The sequence below is a fragment of the Rattus rattus genome, chromosome 6, assembly GCF_011064425.1.
Source record: "Rattus rattus isolate New Zealand chromosome 6, Rrattus_CSIRO_v1, whole genome shotgun sequence".
Classification (NCBI taxonomy): Eukaryota; Metazoa; Chordata; class Mammalia; order Rodentia; family Muridae; genus Rattus; species Rattus rattus.
In genome coordinates this window covers 114,101,889-114,127,330 of record NC_046159.1, presented here as the reverse complement: position 1 = coordinate 114,127,330, position 25,442 = coordinate 114,101,889, and the positions used below count along the sequence as shown (strand labels likewise).

The 25,442-nt window shown below is 37.8% G+C and overlaps 1 protein-coding gene across 5 annotated transcripts in view; it reads left to right on the top strand.

Annotated features, from left to right (window-relative positions):
* The window catches only part of Pot1 (protection of telomeres 1), a 55,529-nt gene extending 30,413 nt beyond the window's left edge, over positions 1–25,116 (top strand). For all 5 annotated transcript variants that reach the window (XM_032906861.1, XM_032906865.1, XM_032906863.1 and 2 more), the window contains 11 exons: positions 2,697–2,852; positions 8,251–8,420; positions 11,424–11,509; positions 12,642–12,704; positions 15,216–15,372; positions 16,934–17,139; positions 17,809–17,944; positions 19,984–20,072; positions 21,669–21,760; positions 23,321–23,426; positions 24,380–25,116. In XM_032906861.1, the coding sequence (XP_032762752.1) occupies positions 2,697–2,852; positions 8,251–8,420; positions 11,424–11,509; positions 12,642–12,704; positions 15,216–15,372; positions 16,934–17,139; positions 17,809–17,944; positions 19,984–20,072; positions 21,669–21,760; positions 23,321–23,426; positions 24,380–24,489 (1,371 nt within the window). In that variant the 3' untranslated portion in view covers positions 24,490–25,116. The remainder of the gene's footprint in view (positions 1–2,696; positions 2,853–8,250; positions 8,421–11,423; positions 11,510–12,641; positions 12,705–15,215; positions 15,373–16,933; positions 17,140–17,808; positions 17,945–19,983; positions 20,073–21,668; positions 21,761–23,320; positions 23,427–24,379) is intronic.
* The last annotated feature ends 326 nt before the right edge of the window (positions 25,117–25,442 follow it).

The window sequence follows — 25,442 nt, the reverse complement described above, 5'->3', positions numbered from 1 at the left end:
AGGTACTTCTTTTTCCGTGCATGACCATATTATAGAGGGGTTTTTAGCAGCATCTTCTTGGCTGAGATCCTTGTTTATCCTGAGACAACTGTTATCAGTTGTCTGCTTATTTGAAATAATTAGACAAGAAATACAATGTCACAGTCCTTAGACAAGACAGGGCTTAGCATTGCGGTTATGGTTGGGGCATTTTAAAGGAACAGCGAAAAAGTAGAACTCACTGAATAAAATACAAAGATTTTGAAGTTGATAGCTTTATATAAACAGAGCATAGAAATAAATTCTCATTTTAAAGAAAGTTAAGTAAGTCAAGTAAATAAAGCTAAACCAAAGAAATGTAAAATCTACAGTTAGAAGGAATCTTAGATAAATCACTTATGTTCCCCAGTCACTGTGATTTCCTTAACACATGGCCATTTATTAAGCATTGAACGTAACTAAGAACAAAAACACTCTGTCTTTGCACATAGCACCTGTTGACTGTTAATGACTGTTAAAACCCTGTAGCTGATACAGTCATACATGCATATTTCTTTCTAAAGAACTAATATATATATATATACATACATACATACACACACACACTATATGTCTACTAATATTAGTAGATAATCCATTTTCTGATAGGTGAACCTTGGGTAAAGGCCTTATCATATTGTCTTTTTAGATGTATTCTTTGAGGCTTTCATAAATCTATACAATAAACTGTTAGATCCACCTCCTATTTCTCCTTTTATTTCCTCATTCATCCCCACAAAACATCTCATTCCCACCTTCATGTCCTTTCCTTTTGCTGTTTTTCTTTTTTTTCCGTATTGTTTTGTTTTCAATAACTCACTAAGGTCATTTAGTTTTGCCTATATATCCTTGACTGTGAGTCCATTCACTGGAGCATGGTAAACGTAGTAAGCATAGTAAAGTGGTCGCATTTCCCAAAGAAAATGATTCTTCCTCCTCCAGAAGCTGTTGACCGCAAATGTTAGGGGTGAAACCTGCTCAGCTCCTCCCACTCCTGGTTTGAACGTTAGCCGGTCTTAGTAAGTAAGATCAAGGAATTATTTTAAAATAGAGCATTGAGAAATAAATACATAAAAAAAATTAATAAGGCTTCCTTGAGGACAGCTTAATATGTCTGAAACATCTTTGCAAATCAATATTTTTATGAATTTCTATAATTGAAATCATTTAAAGGATATGAAAAAGTATACTAGAAATAATAGTTTACCTTATATACAGTCAAAACCTGGAAGGGAAAAATGTGGTAATTGACTGCGCAAACTATTTTTGTATGCTAGAATGTTCTATGACTATACAGTAAAATTGTAGCCTTGAGCTTGCTACAATAAATTTTAACGTGTCTTCGTCTGTGTGCTAACTGTGTGCACACATTAGCAAAACTACCCTGGGAAGGATGCATGGCAGTGCCCTGCTGCCAACTACTTTGAGGGAATAGAATTAAAACTGATTTCTCTCTGACGTTGATTTTCTTAGTCATCAAAAATAATTTTAATCAAATATTAAAAACAGGGAAATAGTATTCTAAATTATACTTATTAGTATTATTTTCATTTTCAATTACAGTACAGTAGTAATCTTGGTCCCTTTTTTAGTAATCATGATAAATCTATTTCAGGTTTTCTTAGTAGCTATGAATCTAGTATCATTTCTGTTGCTTTGATAAGTAAGACACCTTAGCCAAAATGAGTGTAGGGAGGGGAAGAGCTAATGACATGATGCCTACAAAGCACAGTCCAGAGGGCAGTCAGGAAAGACATTCAGAGAACCTAAAACATCATGTTTCAGTCCACATCCTACCCATGCACAGCCCAGGAAGTGAAGCAGAAATCATGAAGGTGGTCCTTGTGTGCTGGCTTATGGAGTAGCTAACTCAGTTAGCTTCAGGACAGCGTGCCTTGGGATGCTGCTGCTCTCTGCAGTGAGCCTTGCTGTGTCAATCAACAGTCAAAAGAGAACCCCACAGACATGTACCCGGGCCAGACTGCTCTAGCCTTTATTTTAATTATCTGTGTATATGCACATGTATATAGATGCCTGGTAAGGCCAGAAGAGTGTCTGAGGTCCCGTAAAGATGGAGTTACAGTCAGTTGTAAGGTGCTTGACATTGGTACAGGAAACCAAACTAACGACTTCTCTAACAGCTATATGTATTATCACTGTGTCTCTCTTTCCTGCCCTGAAAAGTAAACAAAGCTTCAGTGTTTCTCTATTACTCTGTTCATATAATGTACATGCTAAAAAATACTTTGAAGTTTAAATTTCTCTGAACTTATTCTGACTTCTTCATATTCAGTTTGAAACAAGTACAATCTGTTTTAATGATTTTTTTGTCTTAGTTTGCCTCATATCTTTGTTTTTGTAGTAACCAGAAGGCGTACGACCAGAGCTGATGGGTATGGTGGAGGAGATACAGAGAGGGAGAGAAGGGTAGGGGAAAGGGGTGAGGTATTTCATAGCTAGTTCATAGTTTGTTTGTATCATCAGCGACTCTTTGGTCTTTGTATCTCCATGGTGGCGTGCTGATCCCCAGTAGTTCATAATGTCTCCTCCTACAGTCACAGATTGATACACACCATTCTAAAGCACTAGGTACTTAGAGCATGCTTCTGTTCATTTTAGGCTTGCCTCGCTATGTTTGGATTAAGGTCATTAAGCTTTGCTTTGCTATCCCATGGCAGGTATGGGACGGAACCAGGACTGTGTTTCCCTCTTGGAGAGTCTCCATACAAGATCTTACCTTTGAAGGTGACTTGAGTCACATTCAGCGGCTACAGAGTCTGGTGATAGACATTCTAGTCTATGACAATCATGTTCAAGTGGCAAAATCCCTCAAGGTGATGTTAAGTAGACAGATGCATATTATTTTGGTTTTATATCCTTTTTAGTTTTGTATATAATGTTTGCAAGCGATATTTGATGTGTAGAAATTAACTTCAGATTTATTTATCTTCAAAATTTTACTTGAAAAATGAGTACCTAATTTAAATTTAAAAACTTTGAATATGATATATATATATTTGATATATATGATATATATCATACATATATATATATATTTGATCATATATATATTTGATCATATATATGATATATGTATATATATCATATAAACAGACATTTTAAAATTATTTTTATTTGTGGATATAATTGCATAATTAACTCTTCTTCTTTTCTTCCAACTCCTTTCTTGCATTCCCCATTCCTTGCTGTCTTTAAATTTATTTTCATGGCCTTTTTTGCTTTGTTAGAGTGTGTGTGTTTTCTAAATATATAAACAATATCTATTCCATCCTTAAATGTTACTTGCATGTATGTTTTCAGAGTTGGCCTTTTGTTGTCTTAGTTAGGGTTTCTATTGCTGCGAAGAGACTCCATGACCACAGCAACTCTTACATTTAGTTGTGACTGGGTTTAAGCTTCAGAGGTTTAGTCCATTATCAATATGGTGGAAAGCATGGGGGCTTCGAAATCAGACATGGCTCTTGGAAGGAGCCAAGAGTTCTGTATCTGGATCAGCAGAAGCAAGAAGAGCAAGCCATTGAACCTGGCTTGAGCTTCTGAAACCTCAAAGCCAACAGGGTCACACCTACTCGAACAAGGCTACATACCCTAATAATACCATGCCCTGTGGGCCTCTATGGGCCATTTGCATTCAAAGCACAATATTCCACTTCCTGGCCCCTGTAGGCTTATAGCCATATCATAATGCAGACATGCATTTAGTCTAACTTCAAAAGTCCGCTTAGTCTGTCACACTTATCTCTTCCTTCATACTCCTGTTTTTGAAATGTTGCCTGAACTTCAGGTTTTAACCATCAGAAAGCTATCACTAAAGCAGTATTTATCTCCAATGTGATAATAATAATAAAAATTATTTTATTTAAATGGCTAGCTTCTAGACAGCATGTATTTGTAAATATGCCAATGCTAGTTTTCATTTGTAATATCCACTTATAAGTAACTTAGAAGGCTAGAAGCAAGGGAAATATATGGATTTTCATCATACATTAATTTGTATGATGCAAAATATTTTGTGTTGGTATAGTTTTCAAGTCATTGTAAGAACCAAGATTTTACACTCAATAAGAAAATATCTTCAGGCCACATATTTTCTTTAGAATCTCCTTGGATTCTTTTTCGCTTGTTTGTTCTTTTCCAACAATAGATTTTGAGTTATTGGTGTGCTAGAGCAGAGTCTGACTGTCTGGAAGCAGATCCGTCAGACTCTGGGCCGGACTAGGGCTCACGCTGCAGCTCCTATTGCATGAACCACCAAACAGCCCGGAAGAAGTCTGTTCCTGTGTAGCTGTGGGAAAGTACAGACTGAGGTCCCCAGTCCTCACAGGTCACTGTCTGTACAAGGACCATTGGGCATTGGCCTCACAGGTCTATCCCAGTGAAGTCAGGTAGCTCTGTGATAGACGTGTGACTAAGGTTCTAGTCCCAGTTCCAGCTCTCTAATGTAATTTCCTAAAATTGCTTGATGAATGTAGACATGAGCTATGTGCATCTTACTTAAGTCTTATACCACTTCTAGTGCACACAGTAATTTGAATGTGTTTCTGTATATCTTACTGTCCATGGAAATTTGGCAGTCCTTAGTAAATTTAGACTCATAAATGATAGAGATACTTTTTGTTAACTTTTACCTATATATTTTGAAAGTTTTCTCTAGCAGATACCACTATTGTGAGTAACAGCATGCAGAGTGATTTCGATATTATCTCGAGAAAGAAGAGCTGCTGGCCTCATTCCACGTTATATGAGAAAGTGAGGGCATTCCGGAGATCAAGCTGCAGCGTCCTTTTCCAGGTTTAATAAACACGAGAGGAAATGATCTTAGCTGTAGATCATTTCAACCTACTTATAAGAAGAGAAAACACAGGAATAAAACTGTGTGTGTGCAGCTCATTGCTGCTCCCTTTTATGAGAAAAGTGTCCTAGAGCAGAGCACACTTGCACTCGCATATTGTGTTACAAATGTCTTGTCTGACTAAGATCAATAAACAAGGTGATGGGCAGGGCCAGGGTTGTGACTGCATCTTCTTATCCTTAGACATGTGTATGTGCATACAGGCACCTGCACTTGGCAAAAATGCTTTTGAAGATAGACTTTCGAATTTTCTCTAGAGATTCTGTCTACAGGGATTGACTTTCTTTGGAAACAATAATAACCATAAATTTGAAGGTGTTTTCATATACCCAGGAAGGAGTCTTTCCCGAGGAGGAAGGGTGTACTTTTACTCAGCTCCATTGTCTACTTTGACCTTTGGATCATTTGAATTCTCTTTCCCATGCTACTGTCCTGACTGCACATGCACCTCTGCATGCCCTGCTTCTCTTCCCTAAATCTCAAACAGCTCATTGCAGAGGCTCTCGGGGCAGTGGGGATTAAAGAACATCTGCTGGTTACGCAGTCCAAGAATATTGTGAATGGATTTTTAGCCAAAATGTTGTACCCTGTGCATTGTCCACTAGAGGGTGACGTGAGCACACATAAGTAAGAAAATAGATGGCATGTCATTTCTCTCAAGGACATTATAGCACTATAGCATTTGCAGGGCTGTATCAGGATGCAAACAATTCTCTCTGTGTATGATATAACTACGTAATGTTCCTTGGTACCAGTTTTATTCATTTTCTCACAAATCAATAGAAAGTCTTCAGTCATATGTCATTTATACAGGTACCTTATTCTCAGTACTTCAAGACAGCTGTTCATATCAGCATGCATGGATCATTTCATAACTTGTATTGGAGCAGGAAAGTGTTTTTAATAATGACTTTATTATGAAGTATAATATCAACTTCCCAAAATAATACACTCTTACCATGCTGTAATTCTTAAAACAGCGTAAGTCATAATCACACTTCATCGTTTAGTGGCCTACTAATTATAGTTAGCCATAGGAGGAGGAAATAAAACCATTGCACCGTACCTACTTTTTAAACAGAAACTGGAGGATCCTCTTCTGCAGAAGCATAGAGATTTCTTTCTACTTGTATATTGTTAGGCTTAGCTATTGATTAAACCTTTGTAACATTACATTACACATTTATGTTTTTATTGTAACTCTTTAGCTTGTAAATTTGGGGAAAATACTGCATGACTAACAAAATTAAAGAATTTTTTAACATACTAGATCATCAGACACATTTCATAATCTACTCCATCTTTACAGAAATGCAATGCTGCCATCAGAAGGCATTTCTGATTTTAACAGCATGTCGTGTTGACTCTCTGCTGGCCTGTACATGCTGTGTACCAGTGTCCTGCAGCGAAGGAGACCCGTAGTAAGCAGCACGCACCCACCGCTTACATTCTCTGCTGAAGATTTTACATCAGTTGTTCCAGATAGGCTACACATGGAACCTTCTCAAGCCCCTGCTGATCTCAGTCTCTTGCAGTTCGAGTCCCCTCTCTTGCTCTAGTAGCTGTACCAGTGTACTCCTTAGAGTGTGCACTGCACTTCTACCTTGCCCCACGTCCTACTCCTCAGGTGACCCTTCTTTCCTCCATACACATTTTTGGATTAAGTTGTCAAATGTCATGGAAGACCCTGAAGTGTCCAGCTGAAATAGCCTTAAATTTAAATTTTAATGCAAATGAAATTGTACTTGAGATAGTTTAACTAATGTAGGTCATTTCCCTGTGTATCAGCTTTCTTTCTGGTCCTTCGAAGGTTAGCAACATCTGTACTATGGAAATGCTGTACTAATATATAATCAAGACATAGTGAACATTCCAAAGTGCTTACAAAACAGACATTTTAGTATTTATTATTCTAGTATCTCACTTTAGCGTCCTCAGTAAAGTACATATTTCTATTGACTTTTTGCATATTTTCCCCAAGCCTCTGCATTGCCTTTTCTACCTCTGATGTAGAAGCAGGTAAAGGCATGTGAGAGAAAATAGGCTGGATACCTTCTCCTGCCTACCGTCAGAAATCCACAGGGACCGTGAAGAAATGCGCTTCGAGCGAAGGAGTAGCTGCGCGTGTGGCTGTGTCTTCCTGACACCTCTCTGCTGTCTTTGCTCCACCAGCACTAAAGATTAACAAGGAGTGTTCAGAGTGGAGCCTTTGCTTGCTTGCCTTTCTCTCCCTCCCTCCCTCCCTCCCTCCCTCCCTCTGCACCCCAACCCCATTTCCACCCCTCCTTTGATGCTTGTTTTCTAATTTTACCACAGTTACTGAATTTGTAGGGAAAAGGAGAGAGATGGCCTCTCATTCATCACATACTCAGGAATCTGTTTATATGTCAATGAATTAAATTTCCTCTTGCACTCTTTTGCGATCATAAGACTATATAAAAATGCATGCAGTTTATACTATGTAACTTGTCCTGTTGCATAGATGTCAAAGTCTTATTTTATTTATTTTATTTTATTAAAATGGGGTTGCCGGGGCTAGGTTTGAAGATGCAGGTACAAACTGTTTCCCCTTGGCCGATGCTAGAGGCTGGACAACGGCACTTGGCTCAGGGTTAGCGTCTGTGAACGCTGAGTATGTTTTCTCATTTGACCTCTTCATGGAGAAAACTCCTAAGTTCTCTAGTCGAAGATGGTTTGACTGAATTTAGAGAAATAGTTGACATCGACTATAGAGTACGTAATCCAACATTCTGGTTTGATTCCATACTTGAGTTCACATGATGTATTTTACACGGCCGTGATAGACGTACCACTGCTGTACTACAGCTTTACTTTCTATAGAATTCGTGCAATGGGGAAAGCATGTGGTGGCCCATACATATAATACCAGCACTCACAGGGCCAAGGAGCGTTTCTATGCTTAGCAAGAAAATTAACCTGTGAAATAAAAAGTCTGTTATTTTAATGAAACTACATGATTAATTTTTTTATAATGTGTCATAGTTAGGGCATTTTATGTCACATTTTTAATAATTTAGACAAGTTCAAACAAGTTCTTTTCTAAATATTATCAAATAGAATTTCATTTCAATCATAGATACCTTCACTATACTTTACTGATGGAAGTCTGAAATGGACCTGCTTATGTTTTATAATATTTACATTTTTCAAATCCATGCAGCTGATCTTATTCACAGTACTGTCCTGCTTCCAGTGTCTTCTGTGGTTGGACAGTATCCTTGGTTGTTGTGTCCTTGGTTATTATTTCCTATTGATTGTGAAATTTTCAAATATCAGAAACTGTTAAATTAATCCCTTTTATTCTAAAATGAGATTTTTTTTTAATCATCTTTTTGTAGATTGGAAGCTTTATTCGAATCTATAGTCTCCATACCAAACTTCAGTCTGTTGATTCAGAAACCAGCAAGTCGTTGTTAAGGCTGGAGTTTCATCTCCATGGAGGGACCAGTTATGGTCGGGGAATCAGGGTTTTGCCAGATGAAAGCTCGTGTGTGGATCAGCTGAAAAAGTGAGTATTTTATGTCTCTTTTTGAAAAACAACTGAGATACTTGTTAGGTCACTCTGCAAGCCTGTTTCTATGGCTGTGTAAGGCCTTAGTTTGTTTGTTTGTTTTCCTCATTGTCTTGCTGAAAATCAAAACCAGACTCTTACCTGCTAGGCATATTGTACCACTGAACTATACTCCTATCTTTATCTCTATGTTCTTAAATGCTTTCATGCAATACATTTTGATCATATCCTTTTCCCTAACTACTCCCATATTCGTCCTCACATTTCTGCCTACCCAACTTCATGTTCTTGTTCTTCTCTCTCTCTGTCTCTCTCTCTCTCTGTCTCTCTCTCTCTCTGTCTCTCTCTCTCTCTCTCTCTCTCTCTCTCTCTCTCTCTCTCTCTCTCTCTCTCTCTCTTCCCCCCCTTCTCTCTAGAAAAAAAGGAAAACAAATCAAAACACATAAACTAGACAGAAAGTTAACAACACAAAAACTAACAAAACATACACTGCGTAAAACAAAAACAGCAACAAAACAAAGTCTGTTTTGTGTTGGGCACTGGACAGTGTAGGACCTAGAGCTGTTGATACACCATGAGAAAGCCCACTGCTGAAAACTGATTTTCCTTTCTATCAGGTACAGCTAAAACTAACCTCTTGGTTAGGGGAAGGTCTTTCTATCCACTTTCCCTTTTCAGAGCTGGGATTTTTTTCTGGCGTGAGCCTGTATATGTCAAGTGCATGTTGTGACAGTCTCTCTGAGTTCATGTGAGCATCAGTCCTTTTGTGTATGACAGATGATTTTGTCTTCCTGCCTTCTGTCCAGCATCAATCCCTGAGGCTTGAAAGGAACAGTGTAATAAAGAAACCGTATTTCAGCACGAGTGCTCCAAAGACTGTCAACCTTGGCATATTGTCCACCTCTGGGTCACTATCGGCTAACATCAAGTACAAGGAGCAGCTTCTCTGACGAGGCTGAGAACTGAGATCCACCCAGCATAATCCACTTCGTGTCAGCTTTACACACAATCCCTTTGTCCAAATGAAAGTAATAACCAGGTCCTAATGCCCACCGTGGTATCACTATCCCCTTCTCAACTGCAGACACAGAAATGATACGCGTGGCTGGGTGGGATTGCTATACTTGATCAACATGTAGTTCGTGAGAGTGAACCAGAGAACAAGTCTCTGCCAGGCTTCTGTGAGACTTGCTTTGTCACTGCATCTAATCTGAACCTCTTACCTTATCCTCAGGTAGACTTTTCAGACAAGGGCAAAAAGCACCACGTTCTTTACCAAAAATCACAAAAATGATTTTTAGGCAACAAACTAAAATTATTCTTCTCTGAAACCTCTTGAGCCAGGCCCACAGAGTTCAAATTACCCTCAGCACCAATGTCTTCCCCATTCCTACTTGGGTGGCCCATTAAGCCCCCACTTTCCAAAGTCCGCAAACCTACATTCTTTCACACAGAAACATGTTCAGGCCTACCCAATTCCTGGTCCCAACTTCTCTTTTAGTTAGGGTTTCCATTGTTGTGAAGAGACACCATGACCACGGAAACTCTTGAAAAATAAAACTATGAAAAATAAAAACATTTAATTGGGGCTACTTTACAGTTTCAGAGGTTTAGTGACTGGAAGCATAGAAGCATTCAGACAAAGCCAAGAATTCTGCATTTTTATCTGCAGGCATCCAGGAGGAGGCTCCATTTCTACACTGGGCATAGCTTGAACATTAGGAGAACTCAAAGACCACCCCAACAGATAGTGACACACTTCCTCCAATAAGGCCACACCTATTCCTGCAAGGTCACACCTACTAATATTGCCACTTCCCAAGGGCCAAGCATATTTAAACCACCATACAAATTTATCTATTCTATGTTGTCTTCAAAACCTGAAATTCTGTTCTCTGTAGACTTACCTATGAGGTTTTTTTGTTTAACTTCAGTTTTTCATTTTCCTTTTTATTTCATTTTGGTTTTTCTTTATTGATTTTATTTTTTGATAAAGTCTACTTACCTTTAATTGTTTTCATTATTTCATTCAACTGTTTGTATTTTCATTTATTTTTTTTTATGGTCTTTTAGAAATTTATTCATATCCTTTTTAAGGTCGTTGATCATATTTCCATTTGCTATTTTTGTTCTTGTTTTATACCTTGGCTTAATTGCTTTTCTCAGGGCTTATTGTAATAGGCTTTCAGGTTTCTGGAGGAGTCATACTGTCTTGTTCTTCATTCTTGGATCTTTGCCCTGTGACTTGGGCATCTGTAGATTTAAGGTGTATTTTGTTGAAGATAACTGATTTTCTGTTTGTTGGAGGACTTTCTCTTCTTTGACTGCTTTGTTTCAGTATGAGATTCTGGGTAACAAACTGTTCTAGTCCTAGAAAAGGGTGGTGGTTCTGGGGTCTGTGGTAGAGAACTATTCTGCTGGTTGGTGGGACCTCATGAAGGAATGGAGATAGCCTACAAGGAAAGGCTGGAAGAAGTGATTGGGAAAAATCATAGAGACTTTGCATCTGTACCAAGATGTTGAGTCCCAAGGGTGTGATTGTGATTGTGAACTGGGAAAGGGAATCAGACAAGTAGGCTGCAGCTGGACTAAGGTCACTAGTCTCTAGAAGACAGATTTTCTGCAGGTCAGTGGAGTCAGAAAGCAGTGGAGATGGACTTCAAGGGAAGGCTGAAAGGGGCTAACCTTACTTTTCTAAGCTTCAGTGACGTCATTGTAACTGATAATGTTAACCATTAAGTTCCCAGATCTTTTGTTTTTAGTATTTCATTGACTCAGTGTTCTACTTCTATCTTTCTAAACTACTGCTGCTTACTGTGAGGGCTTTAGAGGTCTCAGATAATCTGATAAAAGCTATAGAATATTGATTAGAATCATACCAAATGATGTAACTTAATGAACTCCTGGATTTTTAGGGTATAGCTACAAGTTTTTCTATTGCATTTGCTACACAATTTGCTTTTATATTCTTCATATATTTTATATTCTTTTATATTTTAGAGATTTAGAATGTGCAGATTCGGCAGTCACTCAGCCCTCAAATGGTATCTGTCAATCAAAAAATGAGGATAGCTTTGTACTTTCAAGTAAGGACAATTTGTAACATTGATATTTTACTGCCTCATAATTTTAGAAGCACACTTTCCTTTTCAGTGGTTTCTTGCTTAAGTCTCTTTCCAGTTCACCTGACTGTACAGGGCATATGTGTATGTTCATTAAAGTAACTCTTTAAACATTTGGTTTGTCCTATGCACTAGCTTGGTTCACTGTTAAATATATAATCACATTTTCAAATTAAAGTAATAGTGTTTACTTGTTTTTTGATGTATACGTGGTATTTTGTATTCACTAAAAAAAGAAAAATTTCATGAATTCCCTAAGCAGCCATTTTCCTTGTCAGTTTCTAAAGGTAACGAAAAATATTGAGATTCCCTTATATTAACTAGCCCAAGTTGGTTTTCCCCCATACATGGATGTCTAATGCATAAACATGAATCATCCAAATCTCTCAAAGATAGTCTTGTTAATCTTAGTGTGATTGCTTTTTGACACACTGTTCTGAGATGCGTCTATGCTGGAGCACGTGCCAGTAGCTCATTTCTTAGTGCGAGGGATGTGCTGATGAGTGGCCTTGGAGTAGAAGCACTGCTGTCTCCTTTCATGACTATGTGGCTTCTGTATCTACCAAAACATTCAGTGGCTATCAGTACGGTCTTATTGGGGGTTTCCTAGGAATCACTTATTGGTGTATTTTGAACCATCTTGTAATAATTCCTAGTAGTTGCAAAACCATTTCTTAAAAAACAAAACAAGCAAAACAAGCAAAAACAATCAAACAAACAAACAAAAAATCCAACCTGTGTTCTCTGAATGACCTTCCTTAGCCAACAATCAAAACACGAGTTGATTTCTAAACATTTCTGGTTTGTCTGTCTTTCTATCAATACCAAAGTTCCTTGATTGATATACTAAGTTGCTATTCAAAATTCTATATTTTTCCTCAAAGAAAGGAGACACTTTGTGTGTCAAATTTTACAACTAAGCCTGATATTTTTGCTAGGAACACCAGAATTTGAGGAAAACAGACATGTCAACATTTATTTAGGCTGTCTTTGATTTCTTTGAACAGAGTTCCTTATTTTAAGTTTTATATTAAGTTTCTAATAGACATGCTAAAGAGCTATGTAATTGTGTGATTTCCCGTCTCCCTTGCTTTAGGCTCTGCATCAGGCTCAGTATCCCTGTATGAGGAAGAACGATGTCAGCAAGTCTCTTCTACAAGTAAGACTGCTCACATTTCAGTGGCCAGCATACAGGCGCCTGTCTATACTTCCCAACCAATTCCTGTGTACCATCCGTGACCCTAGATTTCCTGGCAGCAGTTAGTGTTTGTGTGTAACTTTGATCCCCCTACCTGCTCCTGTAGTAGTATAAGGTAAAACCCATGCATGTGCATATCTCTATATCGAATATGTAGTTTAAGTTATAGATCAATATGATTTATGAAATTTGTTGCATTGGGTGTATTATTAGCTTAACAATATAAATTGTACTCTGGCATTAATTTAATAAAATACTATTTATACACCTAAGAAAATATTTTCACTATGCTCCCAAATTTTAACATTAATACACTAATAGTACGTATTTACCACACACCCAGTTATTTTACCTAACTTGGGAAAAGAAACTTTAATTCAGAAAAAAATGTTAACAGAAGCACATTAAATAATTTGTTCAGTAGTTCATTGAATGTATAATGCTCTAAAATGGAAGCTTTTCCTCTCAGAGAAAGGAGGCGTAAGTGCGGGAAGGAAGAAGGAAGATCAGGTGTGCTGGAACTGAGGACGGCATTATACTCAGGCTGTAGAGGCCTCTGTGAGACTGTTACAGGTGGTGTCAGGCAGAGGCAGCAGTCACAGGAAATGCACAGACAAATCCTGATTATAGGGATAGTCTGGGTATCCTTAGAGAAAAGGCAGATTCCAACATTTGGACAAGGAAATTAGAGCTAAACCAAGAATCCTGAACTGCTAGAAAGTAAAGAAAATCTCACTTAGTAGAAAATGCCAAATCTGAAACAATGTGGTGAGGAACAAACGATTGAATTCTAAATGTTTGATAAAGAATAATGAGGTTACTCCTTTCTCATTACGCCCATACTAATTGCAAAGTTGGAAATTAGTTCAGAGTAAAGTTGAACATCCTTTACTCCCCAAAGCCAATTCCCTCCTCTGGAGGGCAAGCTCCTCCCTAACAGACCTCTTCCTAGAATTCATTAAGAACCAGGGTAACAGAGGAGCTTCTGTGCCAAAAATGCACGTCGGAATCTGAGCAGGAGAAGATACTAGGAATGCCAAAATGATGCTTACTCAGCAAAGTGAGTTTCTCATCCTCAAGTCATTGTCATGATGTGAACACAGACTGGGGGCCATTTCAAGTTACAATGTGAACACATGAAAGTCAAGTATTTCGCACTGTCAAGATTAGAACAGAAAGGTAAAAGAACAGTTGGGAAGATTCACGTATCTGATAATTGTATAATAGTATTAAATCCAAGTTGATTATCTTTGAAACGGTTACTACAGCTATCTCAATGAAACATTCTTTTCATAAAATACTGAAGTGATAGGAAGGACATAATGTCTGGAAGCTGCTCGCAACAATTCACTTACAAATTTGTAAGGAGAGAGACAGAAAGGTGGACACAGAGACAAGTATATTACGGGATCTTTTTGAAGCATATTCAGGACATCTTCATGCTCTCGCAATTTTTATTTAAGTGTGAAAGTAATATGAAGTTCACCTCAAAGGCGAAGTGAGGCATGTATTCATTTTACTTTATGTTGATCAGATCTGCACAACATGGGTGTTTCCCACAAGCACTTACCACAGGAAGGAAGGCTTGGCTGCAGTAGAGCTATGTAGAGAAGCCTGACTGGGGTTTGTAGGTCTGGGGCGGTGTTAGCTCCCTGACTTCTGTATTCTAAGAGCTGAGTCAGAGCTTTGCATTAGAGTGTTTAATGTAAACTCATTTTACCTCTCCCAACCTTGCAGTTAGTTTTCTATTCCCCAGGCATTTCCTCCTACTGGTCTTTCCTTCTACTGTTAACTCTGATGCCTTCCTCTCTCCACATCCTCCTTTTCCTCCTCTCCTATTGCCCCTCTCTGTTTACAAAACGAATCCCTTTTCTTTCACACACCACATGACTGCGATAATTGAATTCTCCTAATCACCATTTCTAGTCTCACATTCTGACTCTTTAATGAAAGAAGGTTCAATGAAGTCTTGAATTTGAGATCCCCAAGACAAGAGCCTGTGTGGCAGATCGTTTTTATTTAGCAAGTCCACGTTTTGTTAATGTTTGAAATCCAGTTGGCATGTAAGCTGTGGCCTAATGCATTGTCTGAGAGGTTGGCCGTGAACTGGTTTACTCTTTATACAGGTAGGTTAATAGTCATTTTCTAGTTAAAATAGTCCATCAAGTTTCCCATAAGTTAGTTCATGGAAATTTCTGTTACTTCTACATTAAAATACATAAGCACATAATATTTAATGGTATAAATATGCATAAGCACAGTGTATATAATTAAATTACCTCTTATCCCAGTTACTCAGCCTCTGTGTTAGTCTGGTGAGTTCCTGCTCTGTGCCTGGCAGTGTCCATCTAGAAACAGTAACTAGCTGCGATTGATTTCATAGTAAATCTTTGCTTCAGGAGAATCCATGCCAAATGTAGCTAAAACTCCCATGCATTAGTTACTCTGATGTAATGTAGAAATTCTTCACAGTACTCACAGATCACCAGCACCTAGAGAAAACTCCATTGTGTGCCGTTTTGAAGCAAAAGGCTCCGCAGCAATATCGGGTCCGTGCCAAGCTGAGGTCGTATTTGCCCAGGAGACTGCCCCAGTCTGTTAAACTGCTCTGTCCGCAGTGCCATTCACTGTAAGTGTTCCCAAAATGAGAACAAACAGAAACTGTTTCCATGTCATATTGTTCATAATTTATAGATATGCATGTCCATATGTTTGTCTGGTTGCCTGTTTGTATATGCGAAGTTTTAAGTCCTAAAATAAGTTATGATTTGATTAATTTGTAGTAGTTTCAAAGAATGCTGATGGCTTAAAGGGAAAGTACTAAATTGCTCCAAAAAGATTCTGTGTAGTAATAATAAAATAGATTCTATTTGCATGCTTAAAATTCAAGGTTTCGTAGCTTTGATAGATATAACTGAAAATTTTCTGTCATACTGAATAATGGTAATGTAATAATACAGTGTCTTCCTTCCAAACCCCAGTTATTATGTGAATATATAAACAGAATTTTTGTAATCTTCTTAATATGAGTTCATCACAAAACATGTTTAAATAATGAATTTTATTTCCTGTTATTCTCTTTAATATAATGTGCCATCTTCCCTTGAAATATAGAAAGTGGTATTTGGGAGAATACAGAATACAGAGTGCATGACAATCAGCACCAGGACAGCATCCATGAAGCTAAAGCTCTAGTGAACTTCACATATAAACACGCATAGCTGTACACATAATTTGTATGTTTGCATGGTCTTCGTTAATATATCTCTAGAATAATGTATGTTTTCCTTCCAAATTCTGAGATTATAGCGTTTTGGAGAAGTTTCATGCTGAAGGTGATTAAAGCATAGAAATAAAGCATGTCAGTGAGTATGAGAGATTGCCTGAAGTTCCAAACAGCCGGTGACACAATGAGGACAAGCACTTAGACCTTTCGGGTCTCAGCCATGCCATTTGTACCCCGTGAACATTTGTGACTTACATGAATTATTGACTACTAAAGACGACTGAGGTTACTATGTTTTAAAGTAGGTACCCTGTAACAGGGCACTCACTGGGGTGAAGGCAGAGCCACTTGTACAGTTGTCTACCAGCAGACTGGTCCTGGGAATAACTGTGACCTGGGCCAAGCAGACAGGACAGCAGTGGAAATGCCTGCTGACCCGGGAGCCTACGTGATAGGACGTAGTCCTCTGACTTCCACATGCACCATGGTGGTGTTTGCCAACTGAGTGAAATCTATCTCCCCAGTTAGGACATGGACTTACCTTGCCATGAAATGTTGAATATCTATTGAGTAAAGTCCATTAAATCTGAAAAATGAATGATTTCCTTAACTTAAGACAGCATAGCTGATTTAATCTGCATATGAAATATTTTTAGAAAATTGTTCTATATTCACTTACTTTATGTATATGTGTGTCTTACCTGCATGTGTGCATGTACTCCATGTGTATGCTTCACACCCACAGCGTTCAGGACTGGAGTTATAGGTGGTTTCCCGGCATCATGTGGTGCTGGCAAGTCAAACTGGATTTTATGCAGGAGTGGCAAATTTTAACTAGCCCCCCAGCTTTTTATTTACTTGAATAATTTATTAAATTTGAATTTTTAACAAGATGTATATATGTATACATATATATATATGTATACATATATATATATATTCTTTTCATTATCAATAATTTTAGACAAGAAGTTCCACATGAGGACAGTTTGGATAAACTTTTGCAAGATGCTGCAACTAAAGCGCCAGACATGAGGCTGCAAGGTACATCTTTGTACGAATCAAAGATCTGGACCACGGAAGGCCAGGGAGGACGGCAGGTCGCCGTTCACTTTGTTAAGAAGGATGGCGTTCTCCCACCTTCAAGTGAATGTCTAATTTTGATAGAAGGTAAGATACTTGTAATTAGATTTTTTAGAATATTGTTTTGCAAATGAATTATGTTAACTATGCCTCATGGGCACCTAGTAAAATACTGTTAATTGACCAAAATAGTACATCAGCTAGATTCAAGTACGTATGACCAAACACATTTACCTGAATTGTGCATTTTCAAGTTGTAAAAACTTGCATTTATCTACCTTGTTGAATTTCTTTCTGTAGTCTTGTCAGCTTTGAGCAGATCTAGTTGAATAGTAATATAGTAGAAAGGCTGATTGCTTATGGGCGGCTGATGGAGTCTCTGCCTCTGGATGTCACTGTTGTTTCATAAAAATGGGATGAACGCCCTCAGCTAATACCTAAGTCAAGGGAAAGAACCTTGAAAAGCCTGGAGAATGGCAACTTTAATAGAATGGAATTATACTATTTTTTTATTTTCTGCGTTTTTTAATCTAATTTTTATGTAGGAGGTTTTTTGTTTTGTTTCATTTTATTTTGTTATTTGTCCTGCTGAGTTTAAGTTTTCTTCTAAATTTACAACTCCCTTTCCTTGTCCTGCTTTGTAGGATTAGTTGTATCTCATGTGTTACTTTTATGTCTCATATTTTGCTCCAATTATATTCGTGTTATTGAAGAATTTGTTTGTTTATTAGTTAATTAATTAATTATAATTTAAAGGAGGAAGGCTCTGTGAAGTGTCCAAGCTGTCCAGCAAGTTCCACAGTGTGATCCCTGTGAGGTCCGGCCCTGAGGATCTGGAGCTCCTCGACCTTTCAGCCCCATTCCTCATACAGGGAAAGCTGCATCACTATGGGTATGTGTCAGCGCAAGATTTGTGGTTACAACTGTGTTTATCCAGCAGACTGCTGTATTTGCAGTAGGGGCTTACTTCTACCAGTTTGTAGGTAGAAACAGTTCCGGGGCTATAATGATTGTCTTAGATTGTATGGATACAATGCAAGTCCAGCAAACTCTTCTTTAAATGTTGAGTTGTAATCGTTTCCAGTCGAGTGGTATGTAGCACGGCATTCATATGCTAGGGAGAGATCACAAATTCAGAATTTGAGTGGACAACAGGATTGTGTGCTGTGTGCCATTTTCACTAGATTAGATGTATTAATGTAGCCCCATTGTGAGTTCAAGAGCATCCATACCAAACTTTTCTTGAATGTTCTATTCTAGAGCATATATATACATATATATATACATACTTACTGTGTGTGTGCATGGTAAATCACAGTGGGTATAAGACTGAGTATTTTCTTCCTCAGTCATAGCCTAAAGTTTGTTTTATAACAATTAAGATGTTGCCTAAAGGGACAGTTCAAAGGTGCAAATCGAGTAAGTGAATGACATCGCTGCTGAGCTTGCACCTTGCAGAGTCGCTGCCACTGAGAACTGGCAGAGAGTACAGGGTCTACAGACCGGAAGGAAGAGGAAGCAAAGCACCCTGTACTCTTAAGAAGCAGTCACCCTAGTAACACACCATTTTGAGAAGCCTTATTCTGCAGCCGAGATCTCATCTTCTCTCCCTGTCTCTCTTTCCTTCTCCTAAGGTGTAGCATTTGCTAGTCATTATTACTAATCAAACTAAATTTAGATTTTCATCATAAAATTACTTTCTGCCATTATCAAAGCTACCTGATTGTGGTCCTTAGAGTGACTAGTGAGCTTTACCCTTTGTTTTGTTTCATACACAATGGATGGACACCTTCAGCAATGAAGTAAAATTAATTAGTAACTATTTTTGCTCTAAAATACCTAGTGTCTCCATATCTTTAAACCTTCTGCAAGGCTTATATGTCACTTAGTTGAAATATCAAAACCGATCATAATAAAGTAGAATTATTTGTCCTTAAAATGTATTAATATATAGGGAGAGAAAATTGTATGAAACAATGTCCAATATTATATGTTAGGTGGTTAAAATCAGGCATCATAAAGTATATGACTCTGAATATGGGTACTAAAACAGTACTTCACCTAAACTATTACTTGTTCTCACCTTTCTTTCAGAGTAATTGTTTCTTGCTGTTTTGGTAATGCTGTGGCCATCAGATATAGCTAACAGAGCCATAAATTCAAAGAGTTTCTGCAACTTCTGGCTCTTTTTTGTTTTTTTTTTTTTTTTTTTTTTTTTTTTTTTTTTTTTTTTTCGGACTGGGGACCGAACCAGGGCCTTGCGCATAGGCAAGCTCTACCACTGAGCTAAATCCCCAACCCCTTTTTTGTTTTAACAAGAAAATTCATAACAAATTTATTATTTGATCTAGAGTCCAATTCGGATTCTCAACATAAAAGTTCTAATCTCAAGCCCATTATCTGTCCTATTACTGTGAATAGACAACGTGACCAAGGCAGCCTATGAAAGAAAGCATTGAATTCGGGGCTCGCTTACAGTTTCAGAGGCTGAGCTCCTGACCATCACAGTTCGGGGCACAGCAGCAGGCAGGCAGGCATGGTGCTAGAGCAGTAGCTAAGGACTCCCACCTACTCCCACCTTACCTGCAAGTTGGAATTAGAAGGAGGACGAATGGGCCTAGTGTGGGCTTGTGGTACCCAAAGCCCTCCCCAGCAAGGCACAACATCTCCTAAGATTTCCTTCAAAGTCCACCAATGTGGATCTACACATTCAAAGATAGGAGGCTAGGGGCACTTTCTCATTCCACCACACCCACAGTGTCTTTAATTGCTTTTATGTAGAAAGTTATTCATAATTCTCTTGAAACAAGCATAACCACAGTATGATTTAATAACTGACTTCCTAAAACTGTCCATACTTGAACAGGATGTGATAATTAGCTGAATTTGATTATATTTAAATATTTACTGTTTTCCACTTACTCATTTCAGATGTAAACAGTGTTCAAGCTTGAAACCTATACAAAACCTAAATTCCCTTCTTAATAAAGGACCATGGATTCCTTCCTCCGTGGCAGAAGGTTAGATAAATTGCTTTGTCATGTAATTTCAATTCTCCCTATCATCTCACTGATCTGTTCTTTAATATTTATTGATATTTTTGGCAGGACTAGCCTAACTTTGCTAAGTTGAAATCTGTTTACAATAATTGTATTGATAATTAGGACTGAATGTTTAAATCGTTTGCAAATATTTCCAAGCATCATAATCATATTCATATCTTAGAACTTGCTCATTTGTTTTCCATTTAATCATTGATCCCAAACACAGGTCCTGAGCAAATCTTTCAGACTCTTATCGTAGCATTGGAAGAGATGTCGAGATGACTATTAGATTCCTCCCAAGTCTTTAGCCAGGAGAAAGGAGTCTTTATCTCTTACACACATAAGTGATCACCTCGCCCAAGTTTGCAGCTTCCAGGACTGGAGCAATTTTTAGACAGTCCTTGATGTTGAAGCCAAGTCCGCCTATACACAAGTTACATGGATTATGTCCTGTCTACTAGAATTATTTAGTGTGTGTATCCATTAAACTTCTATAAGGTAAACACTCTAGGTTTGACAGTATCTAGTGTGCCTTCATTGAGTCCATATTTTAAAGCCAGTACCCTCCCTCCCTTAATCACTTTTCCTCATTCCTTACTCCTTTGTCTCTACTCCATAAGCATTCCACTTGGCCAATTCTCTCCTCAGAATTTATCTTTCAAAGATGCTGATAGTATCCTTTGGGCAACCCAAACTGATCAACCAGATTCTTTCTGTTAGACTGGAATTTTGTCAGATAAAATATTTTGTATAAATGTATGTGTGCTTGTGGGGGGTTGCCTTTTATATCTGGCTTTGTGATATGACTATGTCATATCCTGCTGTCCATGTTACTTTGAACTGCATAATCCCTTTTTGCATTTCTCAGCATAGTTTTTAAGTTCACCATTTTTGTTTCAGTATAACCTCTTGGGGCCTTTTGAAGCCCCAAACTCTGTTCCTCTAAAATTCTGTCTGTTGCCAATTTATTCTTCTGACTTGTCTGACTGCTTAACTAATTCTCCTACTGGAATGTGGGCTGTGTGGTTGAAGGTAGTATAGCACTTCATACATCTATGCTGTTACTTCAGCTTTTCAGTAACAGGATGTTCATCCTCATGGCAAAGTCTCATGTGGTTTGGTGTGTCTCATTTATTCATTCTTCTTTATCCTAGCAAATTATAGAGTCCAGATACTAACAGTTTTGTTCTTTCAGCCAAATAACATCTCCTAAAAAAAAAGTTCTCTCTCCTCGTAATACAAATAGGGTTAAACTAAGAAAAAGACTCAACTGCATGTTCCTTTTAGTTTGACTTTTCATAATATTAGAATGCAGTGTGTTACTTTTATTACCACTTTTTATGCTTTCTATCAAGTATTAAGATACAGTTGCTTACATCATGAGACTACCCCTATATAAATACATTGGTCTGCTTCATGAATTTAACAAACTAATCCTGCAGCAGACAGTTCTTAAGTGCACATTTTCTTTCTCTCTTAAATGTTCTTAGTAAGCATCCTTCGCAGCTCCATGACGAGTTCATCTTATAAAAGTGTTTGTTTGCCTGGTGTAATATGCTCTTTCCCCACCAGTCCTGGGCATTGTGCCCCTGCAGTATGTGTTTGTTATGACGTTCACTCTGGATGATGGAACAGGAGTGTTGGACACTTACCTCAAGGATTCTGTGAGTAACTCAATTGCTAAAGATAGCTCACTAAAATTTTATATTTAAATCTTTTATATATTTATACGTCTTAGTTTTACTTCAGTGTAAATTATTGAGAACTTTTGAAGAATAAAACTCAGTTTCTCTGTATTTTGTTCTTAGAAGGATTTAAATTAACTTAAATAAATAAAATATAACCACATAAATTCAATATTATGTCTTTGCCTTTGATTTTATTATAAATCGTATTTTAAAAATACAAAGTTGAGGAATACAAAGTTTGAGGTGTCATTCTCCCTGTCATACAGAAGTGCTGCTACCAGGGAGCAGATAAGAAACAGATAGATAGGCACACTGCGGTCATCTCACTGTGCTTTGTAACTAAGACTCCATGAACTCACTTGATACACGTGTAGTGTTGAATAAGCTGTAGAGAAGCAGAGCGAACAGTTGCCCGTTGACTAGTCTTTGAGGCTGCCCTTAGCTTTGATCATTTGAAGGTCATCATCCTCTCCATATACTCAGAGCATGTTATTTCCCTGTGTTGTGTGGAGTCATGACAATGAGGAAAGATTAACCTAGATCCTGTTGTGACTTGTCCTATATGTTTTCATTCATAACTGACTCCCCATGTAGCTGAGGGCTCTCTTCTTGAGGTAAGGCTAATGAGTCATGTCCCAAACTCTTCAACCTCAGATGACATTGTTAGATGTTCCAGAGTAACCCATATGACAGTGAACACAGTCAAGCCAGTGGCTCTCCAAGGGCTACTGAGAGGAAGCTGAGAGGAAGACCAGCCATTTATTGGGATAAGAGGATTTAATTATTTTGGGGGTGTGGTTGTATGGGTTAACTTATACAAATCACAAAACAATCCAAGTTAAGGTTAAGAGATTTTCTTCTGTTTTCCCCAATTCATCCATCCACTTATTAAATGAATATTAACAGGTAGCTGTTGTGTGCCTTGTGTGTTGAACATAGAATAAATAGCAAAGCAAGAAAATGTTATTCTCTGGAACCTAAATTAGAAAAGGAATAAACTAAGTGCTTACTTTCTTAATGTTAGACTCTTATCATACCTCACAATAGATTTACTTTCCAAGGTACAGAAGAACCATCAGCATGGCTGCACGATTGTATTGTGTATGCCAGTGCATTTCAAAGCTGTTTTACCAGTAAAGCAGTGAATCGGGTTTTAACTTAGACAGGTATTCCAGTTTATAGATCCCGCAGCCTTAAAACACTGATGAATGTATTAGGTCATCTTAGCAAATCAGATGTTGAAATTCTGTGCATTGAACCTTTTTCTCTTTGTTTCTATTTATGCTTTTATTTTTATTATTTAAATGTTTTGCCTATATTTATGTAAGTTTGCCATGTGTGTGCTGTGTGTACATGGTCCCTTTGGAGGTCAGAAGAGTATATCAGGTTCCCTAAAAGAGGAGTAACAGACTATGAGCCACTTGCGTGGGTGCTGGGTATCTAACCTGAGTCCTCTGCTAAAGGAGCCAGCGTTCTTAGCCCCACATTGAAGGTTTTTTTCAAAAGATTAGTATTTCCCGTGTTTATTATTTTTAGGAAAACTTTTTCAAGATCCCAGCATCTGAAGTCCTCACTGATGACAACCTTCAGAGGAGTCTAGAAGCAATCATGGATATGATATGCCCTCCTGGAATAAAAGTTGGTAGGCAGTAATTAAAAGATGACTATCTGTACCTGCCCCACCCCACCCCCCAACCCCCTCCCACCCACCACCCCCGTCACCTTTTCTTGGAATGTTTCAAATCTGTAGCCTGGAAGTAAGCCAACTGTGAGTCCACCTAAATGACTAACTGTTACCAATGTTTTGATAAGATAGTGGCTGAGACAAATAAAAATAAAAGAAGTTTTAAAATAATTTGAAATACACTTAAAACATAGCAGTTTTGGTCACAGAACATTTGACTCTGACTTTACACATGCACCATACAGACACTGAAATTGTAATTATACAAAGTGGATATAATTTCTACAAGAAACATGTCCTAAAAATAAACTGTGTTTACTTGTTTGACTTATTGATGAGTTTTCTTTTCCATATTAATGGACTTCAGAATTTTCAATTTTGATTTTGCAAAATTTATGAACTTTAGTTGTTTCTGCACAAACACTGGCTTGTTAACATGCTCCAGCCAAGACTAAGTTGTACCAGTTATAACTGCCACTGTGCCCTTCTGTTTCTCTGCACCAGCCATGCATAGAAGTGTCCTTAAGACTGTGTCAGATGCTGTTCAGAGCATCCTGAGCCTTCTGTTGATGACAGAAATGAGTCTGAACAGTTTTCAGAGTGGAGATGGGATCACTGCTGCCAGCGTGGTGGGCGTTCATAGCTGCTTCCTTCAGGGCAGATCACATGTTAACACTCAGGCTGATCGGATCTGAAGTTCCGGTTCCATTTCATTCCAGCTCATCAAGGAAAAGTCAAGGGAGGCCACTGAAAGGGGAATGTGGTGGAAATGTGACAGCTTTCTCTGTTGTTGGGTGTTTTGTAATCCCAATCACGTTCATCTGTACCTGGGGAAAATAAAATAAAATTAGTTAGCATTACCAATTCTGCGCTTAGTTTAATGTCTAAATGATGTTTCCTTTGTTCTGTAGATGCATACCCATGGCTTGAGTGCCTCATCAAGTCCTACAATGTCACCATTGGAACAGAACAACGAATTTGCTACCAGATTTTTGACACCACGGTTGCAGAAGATGTCTAGTGCTGCCATTCAGTGCAGTGTGTATGGATTTTACAATTTTAGAAAAGGTCATGACTCTGAGATTCTCAGAAGACACTTGGCTATTGTCAAAAGTATTGTATCCATTTTCACTGTAGTTCTTTTGTACAGAAAACTATTTTGTTATTTATGCCATCTTGTGAACATGTCAGAAATCCCTTGCTGCTCATCATGTCCCAGGGAGTATAAAATGAGGCAGCACTGGTTGGGGAGAACGCCCACTCTCATTTTTAAAACACTGGTAGGAACTTTTCCTTCTGTGCTGTTTGATTCTTTTTTTTTTTTTTTTTTTTTTTTTTTTTTTTTTTTTGTACAGAAGAATCTGCTTAGCAACTTCTGCTTCTAATTCTCCCTCTGCTTCCACACATGAGTATCAGGTTAACTGAGTGCTTGTTGAACAGATGCTGTCTCACCAAGCTGGGATATACTAAAAGGAGGGTTTCCTTTCAGAAGACATGGCTTTGTTTGGGTGCTCTTGATGCCCATTTCAAGATAAATGTATCTCTTTGAACCAAATAGTATGCGTGACTTTCTGCTTCTCTCTGGAATACTAGAAGCTATTTAATTTCATACCAACTAATAAAGTGATAAGATTTATATTTTCATGAATCATCTGTATCTTACTTTTTTCAGTAGTCTTATGTAAAACATTCCTGTATTGCATTATTGAGGTGTTAACATAATTGAATGTTCTGCATTTTTTCAACAGTGTTTATCAATTTGCATGGGGTTTTTTTTGAAAAAAGAAATATTTTGTTCAATATAGTTTGATTACATTTCTCCTCCTTAATGTCTTCCAGAAACTTTCTATACACCCATTTCTGCACATGATCTTTTACTCTTTTTAGAAAACAAACAGGTCTCAATCACAAAAGAACACACGTTATGCATTCACTGATAAGTGGATGTTAGCCCAAAAGCTCAGAATACCCAAG